This window comes from Rhinopithecus bieti, unplaced genomic scaffold, assembly GCF_001698545.2.
Source record: "Rhinopithecus bieti isolate Rb0 unplaced genomic scaffold, ASM169854v2 scaffold_15814, whole genome shotgun sequence".
In the NCBI taxonomy this organism is placed as follows: domain Eukaryota; kingdom Metazoa; phylum Chordata; class Mammalia; order Primates; family Cercopithecidae; genus Rhinopithecus; species Rhinopithecus bieti.
The window spans coordinates 91,593-114,042 of record NW_016808380.1 but is presented as its reverse complement, the minus strand read 5'-3'; the positions used below and the strand labels follow the sequence as shown (position 1 = coordinate 114,042).

The following is a 22,450-nucleotide window of genomic DNA, read 5'->3' as shown; positions in this document are numbered from 1 at the left end:
TTTTTTTTTTTTTTTTTTTTTTTTGAGATGGAGTCTGTTGTGTTGCCTGGCTGGAGTGCAGTGGCACGATCTCAGCTCACTGCAACTTCTACCTCCTGGTTTGAAGCACTTCTCCAGCCTCAGTCTCTCCAGTAGCTGAGACTATAGGCACATGCCACCATGCCCTGCAAATTTTTGCATTTTTAGTAGAGATGAGGTTTCACCACGTTGGCCAACCTGGTCTCGAATCTCTCACCTCAAGTGATCCACCCGCCTCAGCCTCCCAAAGTGCTGAGATTACAGGTGTGAGCCACCACGCCAGCCGAGCCACAATTCTTTCAAATGGGATGCCAGCACAAAAGCACAGTATCCTAGTAAGAGGGATAGACACTATCCCAGACAGACCATGAGGAGACTCCAATAAAATAACCAGCATTCACAAGCACAAAGGCCTCTGATGATTTAAATCCTTTTTTTTCCCATTTTCCTTTTAAAACTACTAATAAGCTCTTAAAATGAACAAATTAATGTTTTTTCTTGGTCTTGTTACAGATAAGGTGCATTTTTTTAAAAAAGAAATGTTGGAGACAATCTACTGAAGAAAGGCTAAATAAGTAATGGTATTTCTAATAAGATACAGTAATTAAAATTGTATTTTGAATCAGTTCCATGACATGGAAAATGATCACAACATAGTGATAGTGGAATAATATGTATGTATATAGATGTATATTTTATGACTATGTACGTACACACACACATGCACGCCCGATATAGTCTCAAGTAATCAAAACTGGCTAAAACAAACCAGAAGAAAATGTACAAATATATACTTAATTTTACATTTACACAGATGTCAATTTCTCAATAATTTTGTAACTTTTAGAGGAAATAATTCTAAACAAATGAAAATTACATTTACAATTCTCCATTTTATTACAATTTTCTACTTTTCATTACATTTTCACTTATTAAAGTTTTTTTATCCTGAACTTCTAATATTAAAAAATGAATGTGTCCATATCTTATCCACTATAAGTAAGGAGATGTAAGGGTCTCACCAGCTGAGGTTTCCTGTTGTTTTAAAGTTTGTCTTATCTGCTGCTGTGCTTTTCCTTTGGCTCCCACTTGTACCATCTCAAGAACCAAAGTTATTCCAAGAGGTGAAAATATGATGTTGTTCTTATGAGATAAGGAAAGCTCTTGATAAAGATCCACTGCAAATTCGGTATTTTTTTGAGCTGAGCATCTTGAGGCTTGACTTCCAAAAAACAGCAATAGGAGACTCCACAACAAGATTGTGTCCATTTTGACTCCTCTGTATTGTTTAAATCAAAATGTATTCATTTTCAAAATAGAGTTTTCCATAGAGAGCTCAACAGAAAACTTTCTACCTATTGTAGCTTTCTATCTTAACAGAACTTACTAGCACAAGTGAACTCTGTCCGATTAGATTTCTAAGTATCATCTATCTAGAAAAAATGGTTCAAGTGCTAATGGTATTTCTTACATATCTTCAAGAACCAGTAGAAAATTTACTTGTAGTTTTGTAACAAAAATCAAAAAAGACACTGCAGTGTCGGAATGTTATCAATGGCAATGGAATCTCCTAATAGTTATACAATAGTTTTTTCTATCTTTTCTCATGTTTTTTAAGTGGGATAACTGTAACTCTGACATCAGGTAAACCTTCTGTGCAGTCTACTCTACAGTAATTTATACATCAAGAGGAGAAATGGAATAAAGACAGACTTACTCCAGTGTGATTTTAGACCTATAATATTAGAAAATTAATGTATTCTAAAATAACTGAGTAATCGGGCTTTTTACAATTTTCCTCACTCTTTATTTCTTAGGACAAAATAACCCAAAGCCCTCTTCCTGCTTTTCCAAGAGAAGAAAAATGTAATGCAGAAAACCTGCAAAGTTTGAGACAAAATGGCAATCAAATATAAATGATATAATAAAGTACTATGCTCACTACCTGGGTGATGAGATCATTTATACCTTAGTGTCAGGTCATATACCCATGTAGCAAACCTGCACATGTACCTTTTAATCTGTAATAAAAGTTGAAACTGTAAAAGAAAAAATATAAATAAAATGAAATACAATATCAAAGAATTGACAAAAATACTAACAAACGTAAGAGTAGCAGCAATTGAAAACCATAAACAATTCACAAGATTAATAATACCCTATTAAAGTGTTCTCCACTAAAATTGCAGGAAATTCAACCATTTGATTATACCTCAAGCAGAATTACTTTTGCAATATTACCACATATTTGGTAGAATGTTGACTCCAAGGCCTCATAAATTTTAGTAACAATAATTTTACCTTATAAATAACACATGTTAGTAACCCTTAAAAACGTATCCATCAGTAAGTTACCAGGAAGTAACCATTAATTAGGTGTAAAGATGAAAGTCTTCAGAATAGTGTGTTGTCAGCCTTAAGTAGAGACATTTCTAGAGTGTTTTGCAGATCATTAAGGGGGCCACCATGACCTACAAATGGGTAGGATTCTCTAACAACAACTGTATTTATATATAAAGATTACTAATAGTCAAATATTCTTACAAACTAAACTATGGAGCTATTATTTAGATATTTCAAATTATCTTTCAATGTATTTTGTTGAACTGTATTTGTTTAGACATACATTTGCAAAAGACAAAAATCTCAAAAAACAATCCAAGGCAATTGTTAGAAAATGTGTTGGTAAACTTTAGATGTAGACTTATGCTATTAATATCAAGCAAATGTTTCATTAGGGATTAATTTAGCATACAAGCTTGTAAATGACAGTGCAATAATAGTTAAAAACCAGTGAGTAAGAGAAGTTTTACATGCAAAATAAATGTCTATGTATCATTATCTTCTAATATATTCAATTTCTCAGAAGACTTCTGACCAAAATATGTGCTTGTAGATACTCAGTCAAAATATTATTAGTACTTTTAAATTACCAAGTGGAAATACATTAGATATAGCTTTATATATTTGGTTTATATTAGAATAATGAACAGTATTATTAAAAAATGTTAACTTTTTCTTTGTGGTAGAATCTCAGTATTAGAGTTTCCTTCTCAATGTTATTAATAATCTTAATAATTAAATTTGTATTATTTGAGCATCCTTTTTTCTAGAAAATTTCTAAGCACTTAATAAATTATAACCTCAGACAAATATTTGTTTTAAAAATTCACTTGTCTCATTGGGTTTTGGATCATATCTTATCAGAAAGCACAAAGTACTGCTGAACTAAACAACCTGATGAATAGTCCTATAAGAACTGGGTCTTCTGATTTGTAGTGAAATCATTTAAGGAGAATAAAAGTGATATGTTAATTAAACAAATTCAAACGATTTTTACATCAAAGCATATTAGCCATGTTACCTTTGGAGAAATTGATATTTTAAAGTAGTGTGTCCGATTCCCCCTTAAAAATAATATATGACACTTAAATATTTATGCACAAATAATGTATAACTGAAAGAGGTATAATACCTAATAATATCAATTCTTGAATGGCTACATAAACTCCATGATTGCCCAATACCACTCTTAGTGATTGCTCAATATTCTGTGGACACACATACATATGTATATATGTTCATACAAATATACTGTACTTTATTTGTATACTTTATATATGGATATGTGTGTATATATATGTATCTATACATATCTCTATATATCCATATACATCTTTGTGTATGTATGTACATATTGTACTTTATTTTACTAGGCTACATATTTGTATACTTAACATACTGTCACATTTTGCTAAACGACTACAATACATTCTGGAAAATCCAATCTTGAGCAATTTTGTCATTGCGTAAACATCAAAGCAAATTGAAATGCCATTCCTTACTTTACTAAACACTCATATGCAATGTTATTTCATACATACTTATTCAAAAGCTATTTATTTCTAAGGTACTTACCCCAAATTGGCTTCTGATTTTTCACTGGAATGTTACAACTAAAATATGCTTGCAGGAAAACCCTTGTACATAAACACCCGAGCAATCAAGGCCAACTCCATTTATCTTGAACATTGCTTGATTAATTGCTCTAGAACCAAAGCAGGTGTTCACTACATTTGAATTCAGAACTAACATGATTGAGTTAATGATCAACTGATGAAATGCGCAAGAATTGAGAAATAAAACAATTATAGAATTTTTTAAATTATTAAGTTTATATTATTATTTTATCCATTATTTTACTTCTTTTAAATATTGCACAGAATTTGAAAGGATGTGCTGGCGGTTGTAAATTTGCTAGTAATTAGTTCTTTTTGTTTCTCACAGGACTCCCACATCAGATTACCAATGAACTTCGTCATAAATATTTCAGAATGCCTATGAGAAAAAGAATAAAGCTAAATCAAGTCCGGAATACAGAGACAAATTACTACTGCATGTACAGAGTTCTCAACAATTTGTCAAATTATACAATAGTCAGAGGAGTTTCCTGTGGATATAAGGTCCTTTTGAATTCTTAAGAAAAGAGTGGATATTGAAGAAATATGTTCTTTATTTTGAGCAAAAGGCCAGCAAAAAAGATAATGGATTTGCCAAAATATATCAGAATAATACTATTAGCCGTAGGTATTCGATGATAAAAATTGGTGTTACCTTTATATACTTTTAAAACTCTACACGATTTTCTTTGCAAAAAGGTCATTAATAAAAGGTCATTAATAAAAAAATGCATAATTTAATGGGTTTCATCTCACTTTTGCTGTTCAAATCAACCACCTCAATGGCAATCAGATATTAAGCACATTGTATTATTTATCCATGGCCTTTGAGAAGAGAAACAAATTAGTTCAGTTTTAATTAAACAAATATCGGTTGATCCCCAAATTTAATACTATTGCTGATAAACTTGTGTAAAAGAAATAAAGCGAGTGTAGATAGCTTTAAATGGAACTCATTTTATTAGTTCCATTTAAAGCTATCTACACTCGCTTTATTTCACGGAGGACCCTGTTAACATCTTTCCGTGTCCTAACATGACTATAACTTAAAATAGGCCTGAAGGCAGATCATTGCAGGCCATAATCTACTAATGAAATAAAATTTTTGATTTCCCATATAGGCATCTCCAAATATTTTCAAGATCTTGAGTTTTATTCTAATATTTCCTACTCTAACATAAGCATACTCTAGTGTAGCTTTAAGTTAACACAGAGATAATTTTCCAAAAAGAGTTGTGCAACACAAGAATACTATCATTCTACTTGCTTCACACTGCAATACATAAATATTAAGTCTGAATGTCAAGACTATCATTCAATCAATGTTTTTCTACCCATTTACTGACACCAGCAAACATACATCACCAGTACCCTTGGCTACCACATTATTATGTCTGTACACTGCTCAGATCACAATGTGATTTATCCAGAAATAGGCCATTACTTTTCCTACCAATGGCAGAGACCATCACTCTGTCCTACTAAGACCATTTAATGAAATTGTTCTGCAAGGACCTTACATTAGAGCAGTTCAGGCAGAATGTTCATTTTCCTGTCTCTTGAGGAGTAAAAAGCAATAGCCATCAATTTATTCTCCCTGGTTTATACTCTTTTAATAGACAATGAAGACAATACAATTTTCCATAAAATATTGCCACAAATTTTAAAAATATTTTCCCAAACCTCTTCTTTCTACAATTCTATTTTGCTCCTAGAAAATCAGGGGGTGGGGGGAATTATTCATTAATGCAAGCCAAGGTGTCTTAGTATAAGGTTGATTGCCATTACGGCCCCACTGTAAAGCATAAACCTGGGAATAGATATAAAAACCACACAAGGGGTTACAGTTATCATCTCATCATTTGTCTTATCTTTTTATAGTTTTTTCAAGTAAAATGCACTTAATTCCAAACTTTAAAAATATATAAGCAAATGCCCTCATCAGTAAAGAACTCAAAAGTTAATTCTTTCATTTAAGCATGGACTCACTTCAGGCAATTTTTCTTGGTCAAGATTGTTCCTAAATTTTGAGAGATAATAGGAAAATGTTCTGACAAAAGAAAAGGTTAAATTATATTTAGTATAAATATAAATAATACAAACAAGGTAGCCTATTGAAGATTATGACATATCCTATTTTAATGTGACCAATTCCTTTTACCATAGAAAAATGGATCATAAGTAATTGAATCTGAATGTTAATTTGAGAAACAGCTTATAATGCCTTCAGTTCTGTTAAGAGTTGATAGGTGATATCCTGCTACCTGCCTAGAAAATTAGATGCTGTGAGTTACAAAAGAAGAGTAAGACATATAAAAAAGATATTGTCTTTTTTCTTCTTTTTGTGTTTTTTCTCCAAATTATTAGAAACAGTTACATTAAAAGAAACTCTCATACCTTTAAAACTTCCCTTCTCATTGAATATATTTATGAGACAACTCTTCTTAATTCCTTTTTTTTTTGAGACGGAGTCTCGCTCTGTCGCCCGGGCTGGAGTGCAGTGGCCGGACCTCAGCTCACTGCAAGCTCCGCCTCCCGGGTTTAGGCCATTCTCCTGCCTCAGCCTCCCGAGTAGCTGGGACTACAGGCGCCCGCCACCTCACCCCGCTAGTTTTTATGTAGTTTTTTTTTAGTAGAGACGGGGTTTCACCGTGTTAGCCAGGATGGTCTCGATCTCCTGACCTCGTGATCCGCCCGTCTCGGCCTCCTAAAGTGCTGGGATTACAGGCTTGAGCCACCGTGCCCGGCCTCTTAATTCTTTTTACAGAAGCAGCCCTGATGTTAATTCAGGATGGAATTAGAGTTACAGCATAATACCATGCACATGTAGTAGGCTATAGAAAGAAGGTCTGTCTATATGAACCACACTATCTCAGGCTATCACATCAAACAAAGCTATCTTCAAGGGTAAAAAGTAACATATGTTGAGCAAAAGAATGTCCAAATTATGCCAGAAAAAAATATGCCAAATGATGAATTTCCAACTTATGCCAGTGGGCTCATTCAGTGTTGGTTTAATAAACCACTACATTTTATATAGCTTCACTACAGAACGGTGAGGGTAGAAAAGGTGCATTCTATTTATATGTGAATACCTGGTACCTAAAATAGTCTGTTGTACATGCCTTCAATACTTACATGAGGGATGGGTGGATCAGTGGGGAAAAGAGCCTTTGCAAATTATTTGGTACCCGCATTCTACTTCTATAACATCTTAACATTCCATTAAATTTCTGGGAATTGGCTCAGATTTCACTCCATTGTACTATCACCAACCTATGATTCATAAATCATATGCTCTGAGTTTGAAATGATGGATTATCCAATCAAACCTCCTACCCAGTGCAAGAAGTCTTTGCAATATTCCTTTTGAGACAGTTACCCAGTGTCTGCTTGAACATCTCAAATAATCTTTTTGTCCAAAAGCAACTTTTCATATTTAAAACAAAATTTACCTTGAAATACTTTCAAATTTACATAAAAGTTGCAGATATAGTTCAAAGAACTGCTATTTCCATCTCCACCTCCTCCTGTTTCCCCAATTGTTAGCATCTACTGCATGTGTGTGTTTCATCTATATATCTATCCTCCCAATCAACAAACAGGTGTAAATATAGATATGTATATGTGTTACCTGTGTGTGTATATATATACATTTTATATATACATATAATTAGTATTTTCTGAATCATTTATAGCAAGCTGAAAACATAATTTCTATCATACGTAAACATTCTATTATTATATTTTTCTAAAACAAGGACACTCTCCTACATCATCACACCACCCAACAGACAAACACACATGCACACACACACAGAGACAAATATACTTTTCTCCTACAATCTTTCCTGTATGTAATTTTCATTCCATGAGGAGGGAAGGTGATATGAATAGCAGTCATAATGCCTAACTCAGAATGCACTTAAATGTAGTTAGAATAGGCAGCTGTCTTCTGAAAATCTTTCCGTCACTGCCTTCTCCACCAAATCAAAATATTTGCTCCACTGGTGCTAGAAAGTCTATTGTTAGAATTCATTCCAATGGCTTTATACTATTAAGAAGCAAGAGAACTGAATGATGAATGACAAATACCATGGTTTGGGAGTAAAACAGACCTGGGCTCCAATCTCAACTGCCATTGATAATTGAGCTCTCTCCTAATAGATTCATATCCCATATTTTACCTCTAAGCTAATATATTCATATGATTATTGTGTGGTTTAAACACAAAGGACATTTGCAGTTGCTATACCAAGTGGTCCCCTACATATTGCAAAGTATTTTCCTTTACTATATGTATTGTTGAAAAATTCTTCTTAGACTACAGCTTGTTTTGAAAGGACTCTTTAAAATATAAATATACAGTAAGTCATTATAGTTATGTAAATGAATTTACCAATTTTTTCTATAGGACACAAAAAATAAAGCAGAATAATAATATTGGTTGCCTGGAACATGATTATATTTATAAATAAAAACGGGTCAACAAACAGAGGCAGTAAGTTGCAGAACCAAATATTTCCCACTTGACTTTCCACATAAAGTGGGTCCTTTATATAATCCCAGGCCCTTTGATTTTTTTTTCAAGACTATTACCTCTTTGATGTGCTATGATATTCAATTTTTTTAATTATACTTTAAGTTCTAGGGTACATGTGCACAATGTGCAGACATTCAATTTTAAAGTACAGTATAACAAACTATTGAAGTAGATCATATGCAGTAATTTCCCAATAAGCTTATAGAATGAATAAAAGCCAGTAAGAATTAACAAGAAGTGGTGCTATTGACAAGGTCTGATTACCATTATGAGAATCATTTAAAAAGCACTAGAAAGTGTAAAAAAGTGGAAACAGTTTTCTTATTCACATTTGTAGATATTTACTGTATCAGTACTTTTCATATATTTCAATGCAGGTTTTACAATGAAAATTGATCAAAAATACTTGTCCATAGGAACAATCAGAAGGCAACTGGTTAGAACTTTGTTCTGGAATCGTAAATTTTTTGTATAAAAATTCTTGAGAATAAATACCAAGATGCTGCTCCCACTTTAGTTCAATATTTATTTTATTAAGAATACAGAGAAATTGAAAGACTATGGATAAGAACAGTAGTAAATTATCCCATGAAGACAAAACTTCCTGAAGTTCAAATATAAAGTAAAAGGCAGAATTCTTGATGCTTTTTCTGCATTTTATATATGTACTTTATGTGACGATGAAGTTTTTTCTATTATAATTACTTCTTATTTTTCTTCACTTCACAACTTTTTTCTTGGCATAATTGCTTGGCTTTTCGTTCATGATCCAGAATATCCTTCGGAAACAGGTTTTTCTCATCAAATACAGCTTTCAAAGCTACAAAATGATGAGAAAAATTACAAGTAAATTATATTTGTTAAGAGACCTATTTAAATGAAATAGTGGGAAGAAAATTCTCAAATTTTGCTTTTCTAAAATCTTTGTAAAACACAGAGTGTATTTAGGGAAATTTTCTCTAAGCTTCTGCTATTCTGTTTACTTCAATTTACATTTAAAAGTTAAATTTTAGTAGAGTTTGTTCTTTTAATGCATATATCTTAATAGAAATCCACCATTCTAAGGGTAGAGGATTATAGAAGTTTGTGTTTTCCATTTTTGTTTTTTAATCTACTTAACAGCTATCAAGACATAAAGAGCCAAGAAAAAATTATTCTGTATTGAAATAAGACAATTAAAATAATCAAAACACAGTTTTACTGTCTGCATGAATAAAGAAGTGCATCTACAATCACATCCATAGGGGTTGCAGTTTTAGGAAAAAAAAGAACCAAATTATTTCCATGAGTGGTTATATTGTGCATCAGTGAGAAGTAGGTGGAAACTGCGCCATGCATTCTAGAAAATAATTCTGGCATTTTGCATAATTTTATTATTTAAACAAATGCTTATTGAATGTCTATTATACACAATGTTCTATGCTCAGACATAAATGAGGCACAAATACGACTAAGTCATGACCTTTCTTCCAATTGGTGGAAACTAGAAGCAGTAACCAAATAACCAAAATATCATATACAATAAGATATCATTCCAAGAGAATATAAGCAATGCAAATTGTGTATATATATGTAAGAGATATTATAATAATATATAAAGATTTTTTAAAAAGCTTTAAGAATTAGGTACTTATTTGAGGTAGGTCTTGAATTCCAGATACGATTTTAATTGAAAATAAGAAACATGGAGGTGAGGAAGAATTGGCAAGGGTTGGATAGGAAGTGTCAAGTAGAGAAAAAATGGTGAATAAAGATTGGAAAAATAGGCCGGGAATGGTGGCTTATGCCTGTAATCCCAGCACTTTGGGAGGCCAAGGCAGGTGAATCACCTGAGGTTGGGAGTTCAAGCCCTGTCTGGCCAACTTAGTGAAACCCCATCTCTCCTAAAGATACAAACAATTAGCCAGGCGTGGTGGCAGGTGGCTGTAATCCCAGCTACTTGGGAGACTGAGGTAGGAGAATCGCTTGAACCCCGGTGGCAGAGGTTGCAGTGAGCCGAGATCGCACCATCACACTCCAGTCTGAGCAACAGAGCGAGACTCTGTCTCAAAAATAAATAAACAAACAAACAGAATGGAAAAATAATAACTACTATTGGAATAACTCTAAATAATTCAGTACAATTTAAAAGAAGCATAAAATATGTGAAGGAAAGTAAAGTGGAATAAAGTTGGAGCTGGACCTAGGAACTTTTAAACACCAACCAAAAAATATGAAGTTTAAAAGTAAACATCGAATGACTTTACAGTATAGTGGCATCTTTATATATTTGGATTAAACACAAAATAAAACAAAAACTTTCCCCTTCCAGTATAAACTATACTGTATATAGGAAGTATATGTAGACCTTGGCTACAGAAGTCAAGATCTTCCCTCTTCTTCTCATGGAAATCCTATAAAAGCAACCAAGAAAATGAGAGATAATAACTTGGCAAATAAATTCTACTTTAACAAAACTCAAAGACAGATGTAATCTGCAGCTCACAAAATATAAAGAAGCAAAACAGCTGAGACAGGACAAAAGTTGCTCAAGAAAAAGTGAAAAGTATAGAGAATATAAGAAGGCCAGCAGCAGCATCTTAGCATGTGCTGGGAAAAAAATAGTCACTGTGAGTGACAGGCTCACCAGGAAATACAAATGCTTTATTCCTTATATACATGGATGCTAAAAAGAGGTGAAGGTAGCTGGAAGCAGAAGCTCTCTGGGACCTGGTTTGGACCGGTGAAATAGATGAGGTAGGGCTACCTGTATCACACACATGAGTCATTTTTCGCTAAAGCAGTCTGTCCCCATGGGATGTAAAACCTGAAGGATACCCTGTTCTCACATCCCAGCCTCTTATTCAAGGAATTACCACGTATTTCAAGTTAAAAAAAAAATCCACCTCATTAAAGCTAATTAATTAAAAGAGGAAACTTTTAAAACTAACACAGCATGAACACAAACTTATATAAGGAAAAACTAAAACCAATCAAATTGAAAAAAGAGCAGCAAAACTAATCAATACATGAGTTACCACCGGAAAAATATTGCACAAACATTGTTACCAAGCATTCTGACAAAATTAAATTTTAAAAATTAAAACAGCAGTTGCCTCCATGAAGGAAGATCACAGAGCAGAAGTGAAAAAACTCAGGGAAGAGATGAAGACACAAGAGGAAATATTACATATGAGGTAGCAAAAGTCAGAAATAGAGGGAAAAAAATCACCAGGGAAGACAGAGTTCCTGGAACACAGTAGGAAACATAGAATATAGAAATAAGAAAAAATATATAATAAAAGGAAAATTATAAAAGAATGAATTAGAAAATAATAAATGTTGAAGACACACAAATAGATAGATCTACAAACATATAATTAGAGTAGGTACTTGTATTAGTTCGCCTTCACACTGCTGATAAAGACGTACCGGAAAATGGGAACAAAAGAAGCTTTAATTGGACTTACAGTTTCACGTGGCTGGGGAGGTCTCAGAATCATGGCAGAAGGCAAAAAGCACTTCTTACATGACAGCAACAAGACAGAAATGGGGAAGAAACGAAAGTGGAAACCTTTGATAAACCCATCAGATCTCATCAAAGTTATTCACTATCATGAGAATAGCACGAGAAAGACTGGCCCCCATGATTCAATTTCCTCCCTAGAGGTCCCTCCTACAGCACGTGGGAATTCTGGGAGATACAATTCAAATTGAGATTCGAATGGGAACACAGCCAAACCGTATCAGTACTTAAGAAAGAAAACCAAAATATAACAAATATTTAAAGGCATCATTTAATAAAGGTTTCTTCAAATAAAAGTCAATCTGACATATGTGGAAAGGACACATTGTGTACTAGGAATAATTGACTTAGAAAACTCAAAACCAAGTCATATCCCAGTAATGTTATTAGACTTTGAAAATAAGGAGGAAATCCTCTGGCAACTACACAAAATAATCAAGTGACCTAAAAAGGAGGAAAGTATCTTGCATTAGATATTTTATAGGAATGACCAACACCAGAAAAGAGTAGAGCAATGCCTACAAGATAATCAGGGAAAGAATATGTGAGCTAAGAATATTACATACATTCAAGTTGTCCTTCAAATCCAAAAACTATCAATGGTGTCACTATGCAAGAAATTTAGGGATCATTGTTCCCCAGAGTCCTCTTTGAGGAAATTTCAAAAAGCTAAACTGAGGCCGGGCACGGTGACTCACGACTGTAATCCCAGCACTTTGGGAGGCTGAGGCGGGCGGATCAAGAGGTCAGGAGATAGAGACCATCCTGGCTAACACGGTAAAACCCTATCTCTACTACAAATACAAAAAAAAAAAAAAAAAAAAAAAAAACTAGCCAGGCGTGGTGGCGGGCACCTGTGGTCCCAGCTACTTGGGAGGCTGAGGCAGGATAATGGTGTGAACCTGTGAGGCGGAGGTTACAGTGAGCCAAGATTGTGCCACTGCACTCCAGTCTGGGCGACAGAAGGAGCCGCTATCTGAAAAAAAAAAAAAAAAAAAAAAAAAAAAAAAAAAGAAAAAAGAAAAAAGCTAAACTGAGAAATGACTGAGAAAATTTTGAAAAAAATAACTTGGTGGCGATCACTGAATATATTTAAGTGCAGAAGTAAAATTAAAACAATGTGGAGTTAAGGATGACAAAATAGAAGAAAAGTCCATGTGCCTGACAATGTATGAATGATACAATTGACAAAAATTATGAGGATAAAGGAGAAAGAAACCTTGTTTATGATAAATCAGAGACAAAGAATAGCATTGAAAACTGAAAAATCAACTAATAGCATAGGCAAATTTAACAAAATAAAAGTAAGCATAAAGAAAATCATGTTATGGAATGAAATTGTGTGGTAGAAGGGAGGCAGGAGAATGAGAAAGCAAGTTTATTCTATCATCGCTGAGGATAGATCTAATAGTGTCTAAGAGAAATGAAGAACTAGAGGAATTACATAATTCTTATGATTATAAAGTTAACCACTAGAATAAACATACACACAAACATAAACAAATAAAAGCTACAGATGCAGTGAAAATTTAAAATATATAAATAGCATAAAACAATCTGAGAAACAAAGTGTTTAATATATAAATATACAGATGCTCTATTTCCCAATTTTTTTAAAAAAAAAGATTTTTAAAAAATGGATTAAAAGTGAAACAACACATTTAAAATAAAATGATTCAGGAATTTATTAATAAAAGAATGGAAAAAATATATTAGACAAACGAAAGAAGGTTCACCCTTGACTGACACACTTGCCAAAGAAAGCAGAGGTCATGTTCAAAATCATAAATACATATAGAAACCCTAAAAGTTTACACAGAAACTTGTAATAGCGGCTGCAAGAAATAGACGACAGTGGGAACAATACAGAACATCATCATAGGAGGGAGGGAAACTTCTCAATGAATAATTTTTTATATGTTCTATTATTTGAATTCTGTGAATTTTTTTTTTAAGCAATAAGATGAAAATGAATAAATCTGGAACTAGCATTAAGCAGAGATAAAATGAAAGACAATACTTTCCATTTGCCTAATACCAGCGGTATGAGATAATGTGGATATCTGCACATCAGCCGCTGGTCCTGTCCCATATGATTGCAGATTAGCACTTTAGAAGCACAAGCAATTCTTACGCCTTTGAGCCCTTCTGAGATATATTGTAAAAGCCAGAATGTTATTTCTGAAATAAATTCTGTTCTACTGAGATTTGTCTCTCAACTAGATGACAAATTTTCATTGTAATTGACTGGGTTTCAAGACCATTAATCCAATAACTGATAAGTCTTTGTAAGATATTGAAAGAGACAAACTCACTTGGATGGCTCATTTTAATTTTTTTTCTTTTAGTTAACACACGGATTATAAAAAGTACATGTGCAGGGGTAGATCCCTGTTTCTTGGGCCTGAAAGTTACAATTTTGGGAGCTCTCTTTAGAAAAAAAGAATATAAAATTACAAATATAAATTTATTTATAAAAGTGGCTATTTAGGATAAAATAAATTTCAACAAATCACTAGTAATTTTTAGAGTTAGGTCCTTTTCTCCTGAGATCTCTTTTTAAAAAGATACCTGAAATGCTTACCTGGAAATGATTGTTGCTTGTAACCTTGCTTCTGCTCTTCACCTAGAACACTCTCAAACTCCTAGCAATTTCTAATACTCAAAGGGTCTTTGTAGATGAGGCCCAGAAAACTTAACCTTCATTAGCTTCATTTGTAAATCTATATGTGGCAAAGATGATGTCATTAACTTAACATCTTTTAAATGCATAATGGTAATCAATTCCTCTCACTATTCGTAGTAACATCTGCTAGGTTAATGGCATAATGATATTCTATGATGATGTGTTGAGTATGTAGTAGATCATAATACATGTAAGAAATAATCATTTATTGAACTTGCTTACAATAATTTTTAAAATGTTTTTAACCTTGCTGTGATGACTTTCTTGATGTATTAAGTTGCATAGGGTAAAGTTCACAGCTATGAAGTCAAATATTAACATAAGTGTTGCTTTGAAGGGATTTTGCAAATGTAGTTCAAGTTCCTGATCAACGAACTTTAGATAAGGGAGATTATCCTGGATAATCTGGCAAGCCAGACTTAAACAGATAAAAGGCCTTAAAAGAAGACTGGAGGTTCCCTAAAAGAGTGAAGAAATTCTACCAATGAACATTTCTGCCTGTGCCCAGCTTACCCATGATCTTTTCTTCTTGACTTAGTGCTACATATTTTGAATTTGCTCAGCCAACCCAACAAACCCATAAGTCAACCTCTTGTAATAAATCTCAATATGGAGTCCTGCTGATTTTACTTCCCTGTTTCCCCTCTGACTGATACACTTTCCATGAAGTACACTATCACAGGATGATGGCAACAACAACAACAACAAAGTGATGTGTTCTTATTATAACAAACAGGCTGATTTGTCAAATTTCTTGTGGTTTGTATCTGGAGATGGTTGAATACCACTTGTAAAAAAAACAAAATATGAACCAGAAATACCATTTGACCCAACAATCCCATTACTGGGTACATAAAGAATTATAAATCATTCTACCATAAAGACACATGCACATGTATGTTTATTGCAGCACTGTTCACAATAGCAAAGACTTGGAACCAACCAAAATGCCCATCAATGATAGACTGGATAAAGAAAATGCAGCACATGTACACCATGGAAAGCTATGCATCCATAAAAAAGAATGAGTTCATCTCCTTTGCAGGGACATGGATGAAGCTGGAGGCCATCATGCTCAGCAAACTAACACAGGAACAGAAAACCAAACACCACATGTTCTCACTCATAAGTGGAGTTGAACAATGAGAACACATGGACACAGGGAAAACATCACACACCGGGGTCTGTCGGGTGGTGGGGGCCACGGGGAGGGATAGCATTAGGATAAATACCTAATGCATGTGGGGCTTAAAACTTAGATGATAGGTTGATAGGTGCAGCAAACCACTATGGCACATAGATACCTATGTAAAAAACCTTCACGTTCTATACATGTATCCTAGAACTCAAAGTAAAATAAAAATAAAAACAAATAAATAAAAATAAAAGTTGAGAAAAAAAGAAAATGTATGTCTACTTGAATACACAACTTAGACATAGAATTCAGCATCTGGATGGCAAGCAAGCACAACAAGATTTAGGACACAGCTGAAACCCAATGTAAGGAACCCAAGGAATCCAGTAAAATGATCCAAGAGCTGAAATATTAAATAACTATTTTAAGAAAGAACCAAACTGAACTTCTAGAACTTAAAAATTTACTACAAGGATTTTATAATACAACTGGAAGTTTTAACAGCTGAATAGACCAGGCTAAGGAAAAACTTCAGCACTCAAAGACTGGTTCTTCAAATCAACTCAGTCAGACAAAAATAGAATTTATAAAAAATGAACAAAATCTCTGAAAACTATGAGATTATGTAAAGAGACCAAATCTAGGACACACTGATAATCCTAAGAGGAGACACAATAAGCAACTTGGAAAATATATTTGAAGATATAGTCCACAAATACTTCCCCAATGTTGCTAGAGTGGTTGACACACAAATGCAAGAAATACAAAGAACCCTGGCAAGATTCTATACAAGAGGGCCATCCCCAAGGCACACAGTTAGCAGATTCACCAAGGTCATGCAAAAGAAAAAAAATATCTTAAAGGCAGTTAGTCAAGTCACATACAGAAAGACCACATCAGGCTAGCAGTAGACTTCTCAGAAGAAACCTCACAAGCCAAAAGAGATTGGAGACCTATTTTCAACATACTTAAAGAAAAAAAATTCCATGCAATAATTTCATATCCATCCATACTAAGCTTCATAAGTAAAAGAGAAATAAAATCTTTCTCAGACAAGCAAATGTTGAGGGAATTTATTTCAATGGGATCAGCCGTAATTACAAGAGTCTCTTAAGGGCATCTTAAATACAGAACCAAAAGAACAGCACCTGCTACCACAAAAACACACTTAAGTGCATAGCCCACAGTTCACTATAAAGCAACTATATGATCAAGTCTACATAACAACCAGCTAAGAACATAATGACAGGATCAAAATCTCACATACAAATACTAACCCTGAATGTAAATGGGCTATAAACCTAACTTAAAAGACATAGTGTGGCATGCTGGTTACAAAAACAAGACCCAATCATTTGCTGTTTTCAAGAGACCCATCTCACATGTAAAAATGCCTACAGGCTCACGGTAAATAAATAGATAACGTTCTCCCATTGAAACAGAAAACAAAAAAGAGCAAGAGTCCCTATTCTTAAGCCAGATAAAACAGATTTTAAACAAATAAAAATTAAGAAGGGCATATGCATATAATCCAACAAGAAGACTTAACTATCCTAAATATACACATACCCAGCACTGGAACATCTAGATTCATAAAACATGTTCTTGGCCTATGAAAAAACTTAGACAACCACACAATAATACTGAGAGACTTCAACACCCCACTGACAACATTAAACAGGTCATCAAGGCAGAAAACTAACAAAGAAACTCTAGGCTTAAACTCTACACTTTATCAGTTGGACCTAATTGACACCTTCAGAATACCCCACCGAACAATCAACAGAATATATATTCTTCTCATCTGCACACAGAATATATTCTAAGATCAACCACATGCTGCCTCACAAAACAATAAAATGTCATTCATTTAAGAAATAGAAAAAAACTCTTCTACAATTCAAATTGGACCAAAAATAAAGAGCCCAAATAGCTGAAGGAATCATAAGCAAAAAGAACAACGCTAGAGGCATCACATTACCTGACTTCAAACTATACTATAAGGCCACAGTAACCAAAACAGCATGCTCCTGACACAAAAACAAACACATAGACCAATGGAAAAGAATAAAATAACTCAAAAATAATGCTGCCTACCTACAACCATCTGATCTTCAACGAGGCCTACAGAAACAACCAATGGAAAAAGGACTCTCTGTTCAATAAATGGTGCTGAGATAACTGGCTAACCATATGCAGACGATTGAAACTGAACCCTTACCTTTCAACATATATACAAAAATTAACTAAGGATGAATTAAAGATTTAAATATAAGACCCAAAACTAGAAAATTTCTGGAAGAAAATCTAGGATATACCCTTATTGACATCAGTCTCAGCAAAGAATTTTTGGCTAAGCTCCCAAAAGTAATGGTAGCAAGAACAAAAGTTGATAAGTGGAACCTAAATAAATAAAAAAGCTTCTTCACAGCAAAAGAAACCATCAACAGAGTAAACAGACAACATACAGAATGGGAGAAAATATTCACAAACTATTCATCTGACAAAGATTCGATGTTCAATTTCTATTAAAAGAAAAATTTAAATCAACAAGCATAAAACAACACTATCAAAAAAATGGGCAAAGGACATGAACGGACACTTCTCAAAAGAAGACACACAAGTGGCCAAAAAACATAGGAAAAATATTCATCATCACTAATTATCAGAGAAATGCAAATCAAAACCACAGTAAAATACCTTCTCACACCAGTCAAAATGTCTATTAAGTAGTCAAAAAACAACAGATTCTTTCAAGGCTGTGGAGAAAAGGGAAGGCTTATACACCACTGGTAGGAATGTAAATTAGTTCGGCCACTGTGGAAAGCTGTTTGGAGATTTCTCAAATAACTTAAAACAGAGCTACCACTTGACCCAGAAATCTCACTACTGGAAATACACCAAAAGGAAAATAGATCATTATACCAAAAACACACATGCACTTGTGTGTTATCACCATGCTATTCACAATAGCAAAGACGTGTAATCAACTTAGGTACTCATCAATGGTGGAATGGATAAAGAAAATGCGAGATACACACACACACACACACACACACACACACACACACACCATAGAATACTATGCAACCATAAAAAAGATAAAATAATCTCTTTTGCAGCAATACTGATGAAGCTGGAAGACATCATCCTAAGCAAATTAATGCAGGAACAGAAAGCCAAATACCACATGTTCTCACTTATAAGTAAGGGTTAAACATTGAACACATATGGGCATAAATATGATAAAAATAGTCACTATGGACTACTAGGACAGGGATGGAGTGAGGGGCATGGTTTGAAAAACTACCTATTGGGTACTATGCTCATTACCTAGGTGCAATATACCTATGTACCAGATCTGCACGTGTGTTCCCTGTATCTAAAAGCTGACATTTTTAAAAAGTAATAAATAAATAAATATACAGCTTATCTTAAAGCACCCTCAAGTTCCCATATGATCACAAGTTTAGGAACCTCATGCCTCCAACTTCTTGCCTCCCAGGCCATATAACTTATTTAGAATCCTGGACAGTAGTTTGCTTAGAATAGTGAGCAACAGACACTGTGTCTAGATTCATCAGGTCACATTCCTCTTTAAATCCTCTGAAGGCTTCCCTTTATACTTAAATCAAATATTTGCCCAGGCAACATGGTCTCACATGACAAGACCCCTGATCACCCTCTAATCTCATCTGATACCTGTCTCCTCACTCCATTCTAGCAACGGTGACCGCTTCTCTGTCCCTGGAACATGTCAATTTTGTTCTCAGTGGCTTCATACTTGTTTCCTGTGCTTGGGACATTCTGGCCCAAAATCTTTGTAGAACTTTCTATCTTAGGATTTAGCTTAAATGTCAGAGAGACCTTCACTGATGTTCTTCCTAATGTCTCCTTATTATATTATCTTGTTTTATTTTCTTCTTAGCTCTTATCAATATCACTCTCCAAACTTATCATCTTTATTTATTTACTTACTTATTACCTATCTCTATTCCTAGACAATAAATTCAGCAGCAGTAGACTTTGTTTGCCTTTGTATACCATATATCTCTAGTACCCAGCATTGTATCTGGTTCATGGAAAGGGATTCAAAAAGTATATTTGTTGAATATATGAGCACATGAATGAAGGAACTTTCAGGCATGCAAAGGGTTTGGCTCACTCCTCACCCTTTGGAATCCCTGCATTCCAGAGACCTGGGGACCCTATAATATTGATAAAAGGGTGATTCTTCACATCATATATATACAAACACATCCATTTAACCACAACCAAGTTCTTAAAAATTAACATCTAGTGTTATCAGTAACCACTTACATTCACTATTCCCTTCCTGGGAAAATATGACATTTATATACTCATCACTTCTCTTTATACTTGGCTGCCTGACGAGGTTTGCTATAATGATAGCCAAAAGCTGTTTTCACAGTGATGAAAAGGAAAGATGTGGTGGTCAGGAAAGTATCCAAAACATTTTCTCTATAATAAAATGATTCAAGGATCTCAACACAGAAGAATTGGTTTATATATTATCTTCTGGTCTTTCCCTTGCCTGCTAATTGGCAACTAACTATATCAGCTGAACAACAGCGGCAAAACTCACAAAGATACCCTGGCAACAAGGGACTTGGCAGCTATGTAATGTAGTATGCAATGACTACCTGTCTGTGAGTGTACAGCATTCTGAAAACTCCTTTCTAATTCACATTCTTCCTCCTATTCTGTGTCCTATTTTGTGTCTTCTAGACAAATCATCCTTATTTATCAAACTTTTATGTGCATAAGAATCACCTGGGGATCTTGTTAAAATACAAATTCTCATGCAACAGATCTGGGGTGGGTCCTGAGATGCTGCATTTCTAAGGAGCTCCCAGGTGATGCTCATGCTGCTATCCACTGCCCGCATCTTGATGTCAAGGTTCTGATTTCTAAATCTAAGCTCTAGGTCAGTATTGTCAAATGTTCTTTTATTTCAGCCACCATCCGGTAACAACCAGGCAACAAAGCAACTGGTTGGTGAGAAAGAGTGGTGATGATTAATCAAAATACTTCAATAGTTTTCATATGACTCTCAAATAACGGTTGCTTGGGACCTGTTGAACCTTTTAAATATGTTGTTCACATATTAATGACTTCTGTTTTATAGACCCCAACTTTTGGTATGTGTGAATTGTATTTGTGAATTTTGAGATAATTTAGTGTTATGTAAACAAAAATGTAGAGCAATAGGAAGGATTTCTACTTTTAAAATGCCCCTGAGTTTTCTGTTCATTCTAGATGTTTACTATCTAAAAGGTTCTGAGGTAAGCCATGTGTAGCAATCTCTCGTTTATCATATAGTCAATGTATATATCTATGAATGCTTTCTTCCTGCATTTTAATTATTTGTTCAAGAAAGAACTTTTATATAATATCAAAGATTATTTTTCTTTACTGGTGCTAGATTTAAAATAATATTCTAAAAGAAAGATACATTAAACTAGATTTTACTAAAAGCTTACGTGTATATTTTTCACCTGTAGTTTAAGGGCTAATGTGAAACATTGTATGTTTCAATAAAACCCTATGTATTATTTCCAGCACACCCTTCTGGGTTGTTAGATTCTGGTTGAGTTCACTGTTTTTGAATTATTTTTGTCCCTCTTTTCAAGTTGCAAGTCTCTGATGGATATGCAAACTTTTATTATCTACTAGAGATTTGATTTCCTCTTCTCCTTGGAGACACCACTTTTGGGATTTACTTTAAATTGGACTGGAGTCTGCTACCTTGCACAAATTGTCAACTCTCCAAACTTTTCAATCTTATGTGTTTTTTTTCCCACATTTAACTACAACTTTCCAAACTAATATTTTCAGTTTTTCTCCCTCCCACCTAAGGACATTACCAAGAACTAAAACCTGACATCCCAGATCCCTATACAGACTTTCGGTTGCCTTGCAGCTATCCCTTTCTCCCAGTATCTTCAGGACTTCAAAACAGCTGACCTTTGCCTCCACCTGACAATATAAATTCAAGTGGTTTTGTAGGAGCAACACCAACAAGAACCCATGAGACACTATTTCTGAGACTGCTTTGCCCCACCCAGGAGCTTCAGGATCACTTCTAGGTTGTTCAGCAATGAGAGGTACTCATTTTCCTTAAACAAAAGGTGGATGAGACTGACAATGCTGAACTTTACCTCAGTCCAGTGCTCCTGGAAAGTGAAGACATTTAAGAAATCTCTCTACCCTTTCATGTTCTAGAAACAGCTAACCACAAAGGACTCCTCTCCTCTCATATATTCTAAGACCCTCTCTTTCCTTCCTCATGAGTCCTATAAGAAACATAGATGACTTCCTCATCTACCTATCTCTACAAAAGCTCAGACCTCCTTTCTTGTCTTTGAGATGTTCCTGTTTAATGAACTTTCTCCGTACTGCAGTAGGCTGAATAAAACCATCTCTTTGTTTCATACACTTTTTCTTTCACAGAACAACAGCTACAACAAAACAATTCACCTGAAGTATCACTAATAGAGCATTTTCTCCACACTGTTTCAAGATTTAAAGATTTTACAGATACAATGTGAATGGGTCCTGGGGAATTTACTGGCAAAACCTG

General features: G+C 34.2%; 2 protein-coding genes and 1 long non-coding RNA gene across 3 annotated transcripts in view; 1 reads left to right on the top strand and 2 right to left on the bottom strand.

The window, feature by feature from the left end:
• SERPINI2 (serpin family I member 2) overlaps positions 1-4,066 on the bottom strand; it is a 32,507-nt gene extending 28,441 nt beyond the window's left edge. Inside the window, exons 1-2 of the mRNA XM_017886715.1 lie at positions 3,937-4,066; positions 1,041-1,297 (exon numbers count right to left, since the gene is read on the bottom strand). Of these exons, the coding sequence (XP_017742204.1) occupies positions 1,041-1,287 (247 nt within the window). The 5' untranslated portion in view covers positions 1,288-1,297; positions 3,937-4,066. The remainder of the gene's footprint in view (positions 1-1,040; positions 1,298-3,936) is intronic.
• Positions 1-4,416, top strand: part of LOC108538546 (uncharacterized) — an 8,186-nt gene extending 3,770 nt beyond the window's left edge. Inside the window, exon 3 of the long non-coding RNA XR_001888109.1 lies at positions 4,306-4,416. This is a non-coding gene — a long non-coding RNA (uncharacterized LOC108538546). The remainder of the gene's footprint in view (positions 1-4,305) is intronic.
• Positions 4,417-9,032: 4,616 nt separating this feature from the next.
• The window catches only part of WDR49 (WD repeat domain 49), a 101,322-nt gene continuing 87,904 nt past the window's right edge, over positions 9,033-22,450 (bottom strand). The window contains 1 exon segment of the mRNA XM_017886713.1: positions 9,033-9,340. Coding sequence (XP_017742202.1) covers positions 9,222-9,340 — 119 coding nt within the window. The 3' untranslated portion in view covers positions 9,033-9,221.